This window comes from Corvus brachyrhynchos, unplaced genomic scaffold (assembly GCF_000691975.1).
Source record: "Corvus brachyrhynchos isolate BGI_N302 unplaced genomic scaffold, ASM69197v1 scaffold142, whole genome shotgun sequence".
Lineage (NCBI taxonomy): Eukaryota > Metazoa > Chordata > Aves > Passeriformes > Corvidae > Corvus > Corvus brachyrhynchos.
The window spans coordinates 3,889,394-3,903,156 of NW_008237226.1; the positions used below are offsets into that span (position 1 = coordinate 3,889,394).

The following is a 13,763-nucleotide window of genomic DNA, read 5'->3' on the forward strand; positions in this document are numbered from 1 at the left end:
GTCAACTACTCATTTTTATTACACATTAAGCCCTAGGAGCATTTCTGTCAGCACTGTACAGACACCTGCCTTCACTCTGGAGTAGCAGGAGCTCCAAGGAGAGTGTGCTATTTGGTCTGCTCCTCGTTCTGTGGATGTCTCACATTCAAGTACCTAACAAGCCCATGCCTGCTTATTCAATGTGCTCTGATAAGAGCATAACCTGAGGCTGTATTTTAGTGTTTCAGGATGGTCTGAAATTATGTGGGAACAGTTTTACAAATACACAGGGAGAGACCTTGTCAAACAATCAAATTGTTTTTACAATCCAACCCACTCAATTATCTCTGGGAGTAGATGTAAAAACAGACCCACTTAAATCAACAGAAAAATAGTGAAAGAAGATGTAAATCACTGGGCAGGGGAAATGCACCACATACTTTTACATCTGCAAACAGGAGACAGAAGTATGGTCACACAAAAGCAGGATGCTCTTTTATAATATAGAGAAAACACGCAGTAGTAATTTTCTCCCTTCCTTTCTCCCTTTTAAAACCTCTACCCCAATTTTTTAGCAGATTAAGTGCAGCCTGTTCCTTACAAAGTCAGTTCTACATCCTACAGTCTGTTCACCAGGTATTTCTTTGGAAACTCTAATGCTGTACTGTACCATGACTAACATCTACTGTATCTTATTAAGTGAAAGAGAAAGGAGAAGAAAGAAGAGAAAGAAGGGGAGGGGAGGGGAGGGGAGGAGAGGGAGGAGAGGAGAGGAGAGGAGAGGAGAGGTTTTCAACTTCACAAAATCAGTATACATAAATCTAATATCTTCGTTTCTATGTGTTTCAACTTGTCAATATTGGTCAGGTTTTATAACTATGAAAAGAATGTCCAGATGCAACTAAGTAATTTTTCTCTTACAGATTGTAAACTTATGGTCAATTAGAGGTATATATTTGTGGGTCTTGACATGCATAACCCAGGAGATTTTTGTACTTAAAGTCCTCCATGCCGTATTAGCTCTGTAAAGTAGGAGGAGTATCAGGATGTAGTACAACTGAGGATGCCATTTTATCTTCACATCAACATGTGAAGGCCTATTTCCACTGAGCACATTTTTCTTCCACCAACAGAACTGTGCTGTTGCAAAAAGACACCAATTTCACCCTGAGGTGAAAAGGCAATGCCTCACAAAAGCAGAATTATGAGGAACCTAAGTAATATTATCAGATGTCAGATTTAAAACAAAATAAAAAGCTTTTCTCACAGTGCTGAAGTTAACTATAGCCCAAAGTAGAAATGGCTCAAAAAGTAAGCAGATTAGTTTATGGAAGATGGGTACTTCAGCAATTTTTATAGGCAATGGTCTAGATACAAGCTCCAGCATTGGAAATTGCTACCTTTCTGATTGCTGAAAAATGTTTCTTCTCTCCCTCCTAAGCATCCTCTCTTGAACATTATCCTTTGATAGAGCACATAGTCAACCAGCAGAAACTTCCTTTGTTCTGATATGAACTGTGCTCAAAGTCGCACCTCTTTTCCTTTTTTCCACCAGCACGAGGTAAATTTACTCTGCAGGGTTGCACTGGTGCAGCTGCAGGGCTGCAAAAGATGCTCAGCTCAGTCTAGACAAAGTCTGTCCTCACATATCATATATTCTAATGTTTGCAGCTCTGGGAAGGAGTTTTCTGGCACAGAAAATGTTCTCATGTGAAGCAGATTTGCTTGTTTACTGTGAAATAATTTACTTTCTTTGAAAGATTAAAAGATAGGCTTTTTATGGTTCATGAAAAACCTGGGTCTGAATCAGAGCAGAGGGCTGCATTCTCTGCATTCCTGACAGGTCTCAAGGGTGAGTCCTGGCATCAGCTGCAGAGAAAACAGCACAGAGTGCTGAACACAGGTCTTGGCACCGTGGGGTAAGAAATATTTCAAACACTGATACAGATGCCCTTAGAAGCTTTGTTACAGTCAGATACAGTAACAGCCTTAAATGAACCAGCTGACTGGTTCATCTTCAGAACAGCATATATCAAATGAGCTGTGAGGTTTTGAAAAACATTTCTGCCTTTGAGTTACTTTAGTTATTCAAGGCCTCAGCTGAACACTCAGATGTGGTTTCACAACTGCCTCCAACAAATCTAAGACAGTGGTGTCTAGGGAGTGGATGACCCCATTTTTCTGCTCACCCTCCCCTGTGTGTCAGTGCTGTCAGTCATGTGGCCATGCAGTGATTTGCATCTACTAAGCCACCTGAAAATTTTTAACTACAGGGTTCATTTTCAGTCAGACTGCAAGGGAGCAACCACTAATGCCAAAGAAAGGGAAGTGATGGAAGTGCGCAGTCAAAAGCAGGGCCATTCTTTCACCAGCAGCAGAAATGTTACATCTGCTTATGCTGACTGTGAAACAGCACCTGTAGATTATTTCTAGAACATGTCTCTAGAAATAACAACCTTGTCATAAACCCTCTGTCTCTATGAGAGCAGCTGGTATGACTCTTCCAGACAAGCCTTAAAAATGTAAAGATTTTTATGATGGGCAACAAAAATAAAGTTGGCTTTGAAAATTATCTTACATTATTATAATGTAGATGAATAAGAAACTTCTAATTTCCTAATTCTGTTGATGTGTATTTCCATACTGCCCTTTGATTAATATTGTGACACTGAATAATCTCTTCTGTCATTGTTATTTTCATATAAATCTGCATCTTCTTAGTAAACATCTGATCTGAGTCAAGTCATCATAAATATATCTTAAAATGTTTTTAGTCATCTGCAGACCTTACCGTCAATGTGCTGATAATGATTTTTGTTCTTAAGATGACTCCAGAGATAAATGACTCATTTTATGTGATGGAAATAACCTTCCTAGAGGGTGTTGGGAGGACACAATAAAGATCCCTCCCGATGTTAAAACATCAGAAAAATTCACTAATTTTTTCACAAAGCCAGACACATGGACTTTTTATGCAGATCTGTGTATTAGGAGGGAAGACAACAAATTTGATCTTACTGCACTTCTACATAGCCACAAACTCTCAGCAGCAACAGCACTGGCAAGCTCAAACCCACATATTTTGATCCACTGGGTGCCTGTCTGTGACTCGTTTTCCTTTTCAGGGACATTTGGGTAGACTAGACAAATGCACCATAATGAAAGAACTGGAGATGAGGGCCCAGATCTCAGGTGATGTGCTTCCTCACAACAGTGAAGTGCATACCAAAACAGTGCCACTTCCACCTGTCAGAGGAGGGAAGAGCTATGATCTTATTAAATCATGCATGAGATAAAATCAAGTGTCACTGTACTGATTTCTACTGATTTCATTAGGACACTCTTTAACACTTAGTTTAACCAGTGGGAGGTGGTTGCTTAATTTCATAGGTATCCTCTGATGTCTGATGGTAACTTTAAATAGATTGCTCAGTCAGGTCCCCTTAGGGTTCCTCAATGTATCTCAGGTTAAAGCTGCACTGCAAGAGACTCAGAAGAGGTGGCCATAAAAAAAGAGGAAAAAAAAAGATAAAAAACAAGGCAAAGCAAAAAAAAAAAATCTTTGCATGGGATCTCATCAGTCATACTGGCTCAGACAAGAGTCTACATTTTAACTATTTACTAATGGGGGGCATTTACTGGAAAATTACAATGCAACAGTGGGAAGAGAAGTATAGAGAAGTACTCATTCCTCTTTGGAAGAGAGTTTTTCTGTCATTTTTGGTGTTGTTTTTGCTGCTGTAACTAACTTACATATTTGTTTTTACAAAGTAAGCCCCGTTAGTGAAAATTATTTTATGCTCCCTTGCTACTATACCAACAAAATGAAATCCAAGTTCTTGCATGATGTGACATGTAAACCATTTGCACTGAAGTGACTGCCAGAAATGGATGGAAAGTTTTTATCCTGAAGAATACTTAAATAAAATGCTAGCATAATCTAAAATTATTTACTGAAAGTAACTGCGGAATATTTTGTGCCCTCTCTTTTTTTTTTTTTTTTTAAGAGCATCAGCAGAGAAAGTGATGTATTTTCCCTTCTGTGTTGGATAAATCTGAAAACAAGTGGGTTTTTCTTAAAAAAGATGACATAAACCAATTTTGTTGGCATTTCACGGGGAAAAAACCCCTCAGTAGTGCTGACATCTAAGGTAAAGCATACGTTTTCAAAGAAAGTATTGTAAGTGTTTTACAAACACTAACATTTTGCCAGTTTCACTCAAGACCCTGATGCGGGCGAGTTTTTAAGACCTGGACAGCCTTGGCTACACCTAGATGCTCTGATCACAACTGCATACCCTTATCTCACTTAACATTCTTGTATGCCAAGATTCAGCTTCATTTCCTTTCTTTAATGCAGTCAAAAGTTAACAGAAATAGATAAACTGATTATTCCATTTTGATAATACAACTTCAGATTTTCCAGACACCAAATTCCTCCTTTGCTCAGAGAAAGTTAGAACTGAGTGCCCATTCTTCTACACCAGGAAAAACGTGACAGTTCATTAGCTTTTGCTATCCAACTCTAAAATTACAGTCACATCAATCTACCTCCTCTGTCCTATGGAGCTTCTCTGTTATCACAAAGCCTATTCAAAATTTCCCCAAGGGCCAAGACCAACACTTGAGAAAGAGTCTCACTTTGCACAAAACCAAAAGCATGCCCTATTACCCAGCATCTGAGACATCCCTGCCCAACCTCATTCTTTCTAGTGCTGTTATTTCAGACCCGTATCAGGTCTCAGTCTGAACACAGCTGGGAGCAGTGATCTCCACCCTGCCCCCCTGAGCCCGTGTAACACTAGTTTGAATCTTTTATTCATTCACTGACAGAAATGTCAAGAGATTTCTTTAAATGACAGCAATATGCCTGGACTACCGGTCTGCCAGAAAGATTCTTCAGCATTGTGTAAATAACTGGCTGTTAAAGAGAGACTACTTTGAAGTTACCATTTGCAGCACCCAGAGCACTTGGGTTGGGTAAGTTTTTACTGGGCTACTTTCATGGCAAGCTGTTTTTGTCCCAACTGAAGAGTTTCTTTGTGAGCAACGAATGAGGATGCATCTTAGGAATGGTCTGATACTTCAAAAGATGATTCTTGTAGTTTATCTTGCAGTAAGCTTCTCCTCTGAAGGAAACACTGCAGAGCCTTTGTATTGATCACAGTGATAGTCTTTTATCACTGGGGTCTCTGCACTATCACTATCCAAAGCAAACCTTTGCAAGCTATGAGTTTTATTAATTGATGTATGTATAGATATATACATGTCTTTTATAATTCAACACTTTTTTACTGCAAACACTTCAAAACAAGCTAGTCTTGCTGAAGTCCATGAAGGTTTACTCACTGCCTGGTGAACAGCTGCAATTTAGACTATTTTTGGAATGGTAAAGTCAAGAATGTCTTTATGTTTAAAAACCAGAAGTTTGGGGGTTGGGCGTTATTTTGTTTAGCTGTGTTTCCTGTACTAAGTTTCAATGGAGGTAAAAAAAAGAAGCATTTGCACACCTAAGCAGCTAGCCAAAGGTAGAAGTTATGATCAGAAAAGGAAAATGGATAGCTAAAACACATTTAGTAAAAGTTTCTAACCAGCAATCAGTGAAGATTGACATTTAAAACCATACCACATTTATCACATTCCAAGCAACACACCCCTACAGTTTTCTACGTATCCAGACAAAAGTTTATTTTAAAGATGTCAAACACTAAATGTTTTAAAACATTTATTAACTTTTAATTTAACTTTTAAACTATTAATTTTTAACTTAAAAAGCCCATGGTCATGGTTATGCTTTTTTTTTAAATAAGAAAACAATGACACACTAAGTTCTAGGTGTGAAAGCCATTACTTACGTCTGTGCCCATATACTTGATTTATCCTTGATCACAGAATAATTTAACTATTTTAATACTCTGCCTTAGCTGCAATGACACTTGGATGCTTATCCGAACACAGTAAAAACTTGCATGTGGATAATCCCTCAGCCTGAACAACTCTTGTTCGCAGCAGCACCAAGAGTACCAGCTGATGGGTTTTAACACATGATTTCTAGCATGCAAGTATCAGATACTTGAGCAAATGTACATGCTTTACAAAGCAATCCTGGCAATGTTCTCTTACAAGCAGGTCTTTTGCTGTGGTAGATTTCTGCGTCTTTTGAACTTCCTTCCTAAGAAGGCTACCTGATCATGGAAAAACTCCTGCTCAGTTCTGTATATATTTTTTCCTCATTTCATGCAGAACTTAACAGAAATGTCCTGCTGGAAACCTTGTAACATTCTGCAGTTTTAGCTTAAATAATTTTATGCATCAATAGAAACACTCATTGAAGCTGCTACTGACTGATAATTGGGAAACAAAATAAGAGCAACTCAGAAGAACCCGTCTCTCCTTTTGGTCTGTTTTGAGTTACATGACCAATCTTTCCTGATCTCAACAGCCACATTCTTTCAGCTTTGGATTAGACTACATCCTACAGACAACGAAAAAGACTAGTCCTAACACACTGGTTTACGTATGTTTTATGTGACAAGGAAACTTCCCCGTGTTTACCAAGATGATGTAATTTTCTGTTGTTGCTTCCTGCCTTCATTCACTCTGAAGCCGGATGTTCATAGTTACATCACAAAACAATGGGAAGACCTTTGCACAAACTAATAATAAGAATGAACTGCTTTTTTCAACATGAGCCAGGCTAATTTCTACAATATGGCGTAAAATGCAAAGTGAATTCTTTCAGTTTCCTTTTTCAGCAGTTCTCCTTTTTCTGTCTTTATCGTAAGAGTTACTGTCATAGCAGTTCTGATACTCAGAACAGAAAAAGGAAACAAAAAAATCATGAGCAGGCAACAAACCCCAGAGATACCCAACATGTACACAGCATGGCAGCTCCTCAATATGCTCCAGAGATGCTGTGCCAAGCTACAGCAGCTGATTCTGGGGGCAGGGCCAGCAAGCGTGGAAATGGGGTCAAAAAGTGAGGAGCTGGCAGGGTTTCTCCAGCATTAATGGAGGACACGGCTAAATCTTCTGCAAGTGAGCTCATGTCTGAGCCAAAGACAACCAGGAGAGCTGGGAGAGGGGCAACAGTGGCAGGAGGCCTGGTCATACGGGGTACTCTTTTAACAGCTGGCTTGGGAAACAGCTGTGATTTTGGCTGCCAGGTCCTCTTGAGCTTCCTCCAGCACAACCCTATTTGGAATCATTCAGTAACATATGGAAGGAAGCACTGAATCCATATTCACAGAGGTGGAAAATCAGAGCATGATGGTGTGGCATTTTCACAATTATCTGTGGGGGTTTTTCAGGAAAAATACCTGGGATTGAGCAAGAGCTTTATCTTAAAATGGACACCTCAGAAACTTTAACTGTAGCTGTCTGACTAAACGTACAAAGGAAGTCAGTATCACTACAGAAGCTTGACTGATCAGAGTTTCAGAAAACTGGCACATATTTATCCCGCTGTAATCAGTCATTATTTAATTTAGAGCCAGCAGTCAGTAACTGACTACTTGTACCGCAAGTAACTAATTACTTGTTCAACAGTAATCACAACAACTTCAGTCCTGGCTGGAAAGCAGTTATTTTCAGAGACACAACTTCAATTGTAAACATGGTTCACATTGCTATGTTAAAAGGAAAATAAAAACCTGCGGAAACTTACCACTGAGGTAAGAGCCATCTGAAAACTGTAGATTCGTGCAAGGCCAAAGTCAGCTAGCTTTATCTGCCCGTTGCTGGTTACGAGGATATTTTGGGGTTTCAGATCCCGATGCACCACACGATGCGAATGCAGAAAATCCAGTCCCCGAAACAGCTGAAGCATCATATCCTATATATAAAGAAGAAATCAATATGCAGTTATCAAGACAAGGTGGCAGGCAAACAAGTAAACCCCTGGCCATAATCTGCAAAACTAATTTAATAAATTTCACTTAAATATGTGCACAGGAGATAAAACCAACTATTAATATAAAATAGACAGGATGCTGCTAGAACAAATGGAATTGAACCAATGTCCTTATCAAGTTAAGGTATGGTTTCTCGTTGAATTATCTGAGGTTGACTAACAGTAGTATAAAGATTAATCAATATACTTAAAAAAAATAGCAAAAGTATGTCTCTGTATCTCCATACAACTTCAAAAGAATGATGTCCAAGTAAGAGAAATACATAGCAGTTTTTTGCTCTTAACTTTAAACCACACGCCACTTTGCATTCTCACTAGATTATGCTTTGTCCTGCCATGGTGAAGTGAAATTTTACCATTCATTTTAACAGACACAAGGACCTGTTTCAAACAGAAAAACTGTTTAAATGACAAATTTAATTTTATTTAATGTTATAGAAGGAAAAGGTTCACTTGGCAAAACCTGTTGTATAGAACTTACTGAATAGGACAGAAACTACCTTTAGATTAAAGTTTAGCACTAAAACAGTGGAATAAACATAAGCAGCATTTCTGATTTTTCTTTCTGTTTTCTTATAATGATACAATCTTCTGTGACATTTCCACAGCTGAAGGAACTATTTTATCTGTACTCATGTTTTGACATTGATCTTAGTAATGTGAAAAGAATGAACCAGCAGACTCAAAACCAAATACTAGAAATCCCCTGCATTCCAGATTAAAAGAATACTGTCAACTTGAAAATTGTATTTGCAGAACAGGCAAGAAGATGCTGTAACAAGAAAGAAAAAATATTGATAAATAAGTTTATTTTCTGCATGCACTTGACTGTAGCTCATGAAACTGCATTTCTGCATATGCTGGTGGCATACACCCTTTCCATAATCCATGCAGCAGGGTGTCCTCCAATTCTGTTGTTAGCAACCACAATGATCTTGGAGAAGGGCATGGCATGAAATATGAGAAAAGAGATGAAGGCTAAATTGAAGTTGGTTGCTTTTATTCTTCTCTATGGACTTGGGCATGTTGCAAGTAAATATTCAAGGCACACTACTGAAAGGAATTATATCTGAACATGGGTGTAAAAATAGCTCAAAAATTCAGCTTGATAATATTGGTTTAGTTGGATACATTTTTAAGGTATGCTTTACAGACATTGCTAAATAATTAATACAAAACTATTGTTTTCTTGTAATGTTTCTTGATCATCTCTACAGAAAATACTATAAAATATATAGATATTAAATTTGGAAGCTCCCACCTGACCTCTGATAAAACATGGCTATTTCTGTATACAGCTGGCTCATAAAGCATTCAGCTTTTATTTGAAGATCTCAGTGATGGAGATTTTACCATGAAATTATGGATGCTGTGACAGTATTAAATTATTACCACCTCTGAAGGAAGGTGGTAAACTCGGAACCCCATTTTCTGCTAGGTGATGCCTTTTATTTCCTTTGCTTCCCCAGGAAAAATCGGGAACTGGTAATTTTGACAACTGGTATAATACAGTTTGGACCCTTAAAAGAAATATACAGAGTGTATTGAATCCTCTTGTACTTACATCGTTTTTCTTTGCAGGTCAGAAATTTGTAAGAATTTGGGTTACAGCTCTGGAGGTTTCAGTCATCAGTAGAATTAATACGTGTCATTATCTGCTCACTCTGTGCCATTTTAACTTTCATCAAATCCTAGAAGTCTTTGGATCAGTCTTGCAGATGTGAAGAACATGCCAAGAACATTTAGGTGTATGGTTATTTTAAGTATGAACTTAGTTGTTTCACTGAATTTGGGCCAACTTTTTTCTTTTTTATTCCAGGTTGACATAGTATCAAACAAGAAAATATTTGAAGAACTGAAAGATTAGTCAGTAGACCCTGGTAAGTCCCTTTTGGGTGACATTCATGTATCCTATTCATTTGTCAACTCTGTAAACTCATTCAGGCAGTTACCAAACATATCAAGAACATTTTTCCAACAACTGATGCTGGTTTTGTTTCAACTTTCTTCCTCAAGCCCAGCATAACACAATTCTGCTCTGCTCATTTCAAGCTGCAAGCAATGTCCTCAGGCTCTAAATTCAGAGTCTTCTTCCAGTCACAGGTAAAAAAAGAAAGTATTTGACAATGGAAGCTGGCGTATCTTCCTTTCTACCCACCGGACTCAAAAGATGAATATAATTTACAGAAGTTCTCTTTACCCACAAAAAAAATGAGATGTGTTGCAGAAAAGTGTACTGCAAAAGCGTAAATTTAAAAGGTGTTAGAAAGAAGAAGAGCAACATGAGGGAAAAAAGTGCTGTATCTCCTCTTCCAGGAAATTCAGAGTGAGTCCTTATAAGCTATTTTCTAGTATTCAGGTAGGATTGTTGATTACACTTATTACTTACTACTATGGGTATTAAGAGATTTCAGTTCAAAATTATCTTGGAAGAACAGCCCAAAGTTTCATGTGTGCAAAGAAGGGCACTTGAATGTAAAATGACTGTCTGCTATTTGTGATTCATTACTGTCCTGTTTCTAAATTCTCAGCAAGTTAGAAAAAGAGCAGAAGCCAAAATCACAACATAGCCTTGTTATTATGAACTTTAAATACAGAATAACAAATGCTGCAGCTTAAAATTTCGTGCTGCACACAAGCCTAGTAAAAACCATTAGGCCTTGCATTTGGAAAATGATTTCATTCACTTGGTCAGCCACTTGCAAGAAACATCAGACAGGGTCTGGGCTGTGTGCTCTCTTTGACACTGTAACTAACATCAGAAGATACTAACCTTTGCTAGAAAATTGGATTAAGGCTGTAAACATGCATGAGCCAGATCACTACCTAATTAAATCAGGATAATTTCACTCATCTAACGGAAATGCATCCATTTTTATTAGTGACGAGTACCCAGTATTATCTCAATTACCAAGTTCTAGAAATAACTGCAAGAGTGTCCTCATGTGCCTCAAGGATTAGTTTTTTGCATGTCTGCTTTTCCCTGAGAAATTTTCTGTGGTAGACAGGCATACCACACTTTGGCATTACAGAGAAAATCGTACTTCAAAAGTTAATTGAAAAATGATCAATTCTATTCAACAAACCTTCGTGCTTTAGGAGATTGAAGGAACAAGCTCTAATGAGTCATGACGAAACCTCTACTGATGTCTATCAGTGTTCTTTGGATATTGTATGTTTGCAAACAAAGACACAGAATGTGCCTGTCATTTCAGATTAGAGATTTCTGCCATGCTCTAGTATCACAAAACTGATGATAATTGGCTGTTGCTCAAGTTGGAGACACATACATACATTATCCCACTGCAATTCCTTTCAGACAATCACAGCTTTACAATCTTTTTCTTATTCAAGCTACATGTTCAATGCCATCTATGTGCAAATATAAAATATTTACCTGTAACTCAATTGAAAACTGAGCTATTTTGGGACGCAATGAACAAGTACACTTCCTTTAGAGGAAAATACATACCTTTATTTTTTTAAAAGTCTCATAATGGAAACAGGAGCAAAATTTGTTACGGAAATGCTGCGTCTTTGCTTGTTCCACCATGTAAGGTATTGATCATGATTGCTCAGTCCAACATTTACTGAATTTATCAGCTCTGAATGTCAGGACCAAATTATGATGAACTTTTCAACCAATACCATATTATGTCATGCGTCTCAATAGTACACAGAAGTATGTCCTGCATATTCTTCCTCTCTCATCAGCAAGGATGGGGCTGGGTTTGGGATAGGCTGAGCAGCTGCTTCTGCCTCTGCCAAAGGCAATATTCATGGCTCACATTTCCCGACTCAGGCAGCAGGAACAGAAAGCCTTGATTTCCTACACACTTTCGTCTCCACCTTGTCCTATCCCCTCTATGCTTCACTGACCCCTCTTAACCCTCTTCCAGGATCCATAAATCCCTTCCAAGCCACTAGTTTTCAAATACCACTCCGATCCTTTTAAGAGTCACCCACCATCTTGACTCCCACAAAAATACCTGTCAATTATCTGGAGCAACTTACTGCTTGTTTAAGACCTGCCAGATTCTCTGGAGGATTCTGCCTGCCTAATCCAAAAGACGATGGCATGGCTGTCAACCAAAACATTCAAGTACCTACTCAAAGACAAAAGAAGCTATGGAGCTGGTTTTGGTGTCAGTGCCTAGGCACCAGCAGCCAGAACTGCAGGGGCCTCAGTCGGGGGAGACCAGGGGCTGTGCCCTGCCAGACACCCTCGGCTCCAGCCAGCTCCGACGGACCCACCGCAGTGCATGGCTGGGCCAGTCAGACAGGACGGTGGTGCCTCCATGAAGATATATTTAAGGGCAGAAAAGGCTGCAGGGAAAGACGAGAAGAGAACAAAAGGAGTGAGAAACTGCACAGGGGACACCAAGGAGAGAGAGAAGTAAGAGAAGTAAGAGGAGAAAGTACTCCATGGTGGAGCAGATATCCACACTGCAGCTTATGGAGCAGGCAAGTATTCCTGAGGGAACTGCAGCTTCTGGAGATGATCTAGGGTAGAGTAGGCACAGTGTGAGGAGGAAGGAGCAGAAGAGGGGAGCTGCTCCTGTGCTGCTAGGGCTGGGGAGAGTCAGAAGTGATGTGTAGCCTGGAAAAAGGCAGGGGAAGGTGTTATTTGAACATCTGCCCCTTTTTTGCCCACCGCCTGATTTAGCAAGTATCAACCTTGACTGGCATGAGACTAAGTCGATTTTCCCCAGGATAAGCCTGCTTTGCCCATGATGGTACTTGGAAAGCAATGTTCCTCTCTTATCTCAGCCCATGAGCTTTTTGCTCCTTGTTGCTCTCTACCTTCTGTAGCTGAGGTGCAGGAAGTCAGTGAGCGCCTGGATGGGAGTCTGACTGCTGGACTAGGCTAACCCACCACCATGGTAAAGTAAAGATGCTGGGTTTTGTCTTGGTAAAGGGGATCACAGCAAGATGCAACCTGAAGAGAAACACCAGAGTAATATTTCTTCAGAGAACACTGGCACCCTGAGGTAACATACACTTATGACTGGCTGCTCGTCATGTGAAGCTCACGCTTTTCCCCCACTGCCTACGATGTGAAGGAAGAAAAACATTTAAGCAGATTGCCCTTCGTTACAGTGATAGGAGTTCCTAATACCAAAAAGAGTAATTCAGTGGAAGCCCACAAATATACTCAGTTGTAACACCAAATAAAAGCAACACAGTACAGAGCCTTGGAAACTACAACAGACACTAAATTTGTACTAACACACAGGCTTTACATGGCTTTTCTTTTTTTTTAACTGCCTATTTTCCTCTTCTTGCTCTATTTCTATGCTAACGTTTTGTAAAGCACAATAATCCTTTGGCATCTCCTAACGTTCCTCCTACTCTTCTGTGGAGTATCTCATGCACCTTCACAACTTACATCCTTGCACAGTTTGTGTCTATCTGTAACTCATTTTTCTTTTTGCTGAGCAGAATGGAATGTCCCTATTTTACATGACAGGTGTTGGAATACTCATCCTGAACATTTCCTGTAGGAGTGTTTGCGTAAAAGGCAACCACAAGTGTAAACAAAGGGGATGAGTTTTAGACAGCAATGGGTGATGAATCAGTCAAGGTAGTTTCATGAAAAGGCTCACTGCCTCTAACTGAAACGGGACCTTCTCAGAGCAGAAGGGGAGCAGGATGAGGCTTCTTTCATATCCTACTCAGTTATATAGAATCCCCAACCACTGAATGGCTTTCAGTTTAAAGGGTGATTTTACACATGCTGGAATGAAAGTTTAAAGAGCAGTCCCATTCTCTGGGGCCTATTTTTGAAGCAGAATAATTACAGCCCTTCTATGGTTATACTTTGTAACAAACAGTCAACATTAATTAATGCCAAAAAAACAATGGCATTCCT

At 39.2% G+C, this 13,763-nt stretch overlaps 1 protein-coding gene across 2 annotated transcripts in view; it reads right to left on the reverse strand.

Annotated features, from left to right (window-relative positions):
• Positions 1–13,763, reverse strand: part of CDK6 (cyclin dependent kinase 6) — a 136,370-nt gene that overhangs the window by 72,867 nt on the left and 49,740 nt on the right. For both annotated transcript variants that reach the window (XM_017729289.1, XM_008629904.2), the window contains exon 3: positions 7,646–7,813. In XM_017729289.1, coding sequence (XP_017584778.1) covers positions 7,646–7,813 — 168 coding nt within the window. The remainder of the gene's footprint in view (positions 1–7,645; positions 7,814–13,763) is intronic.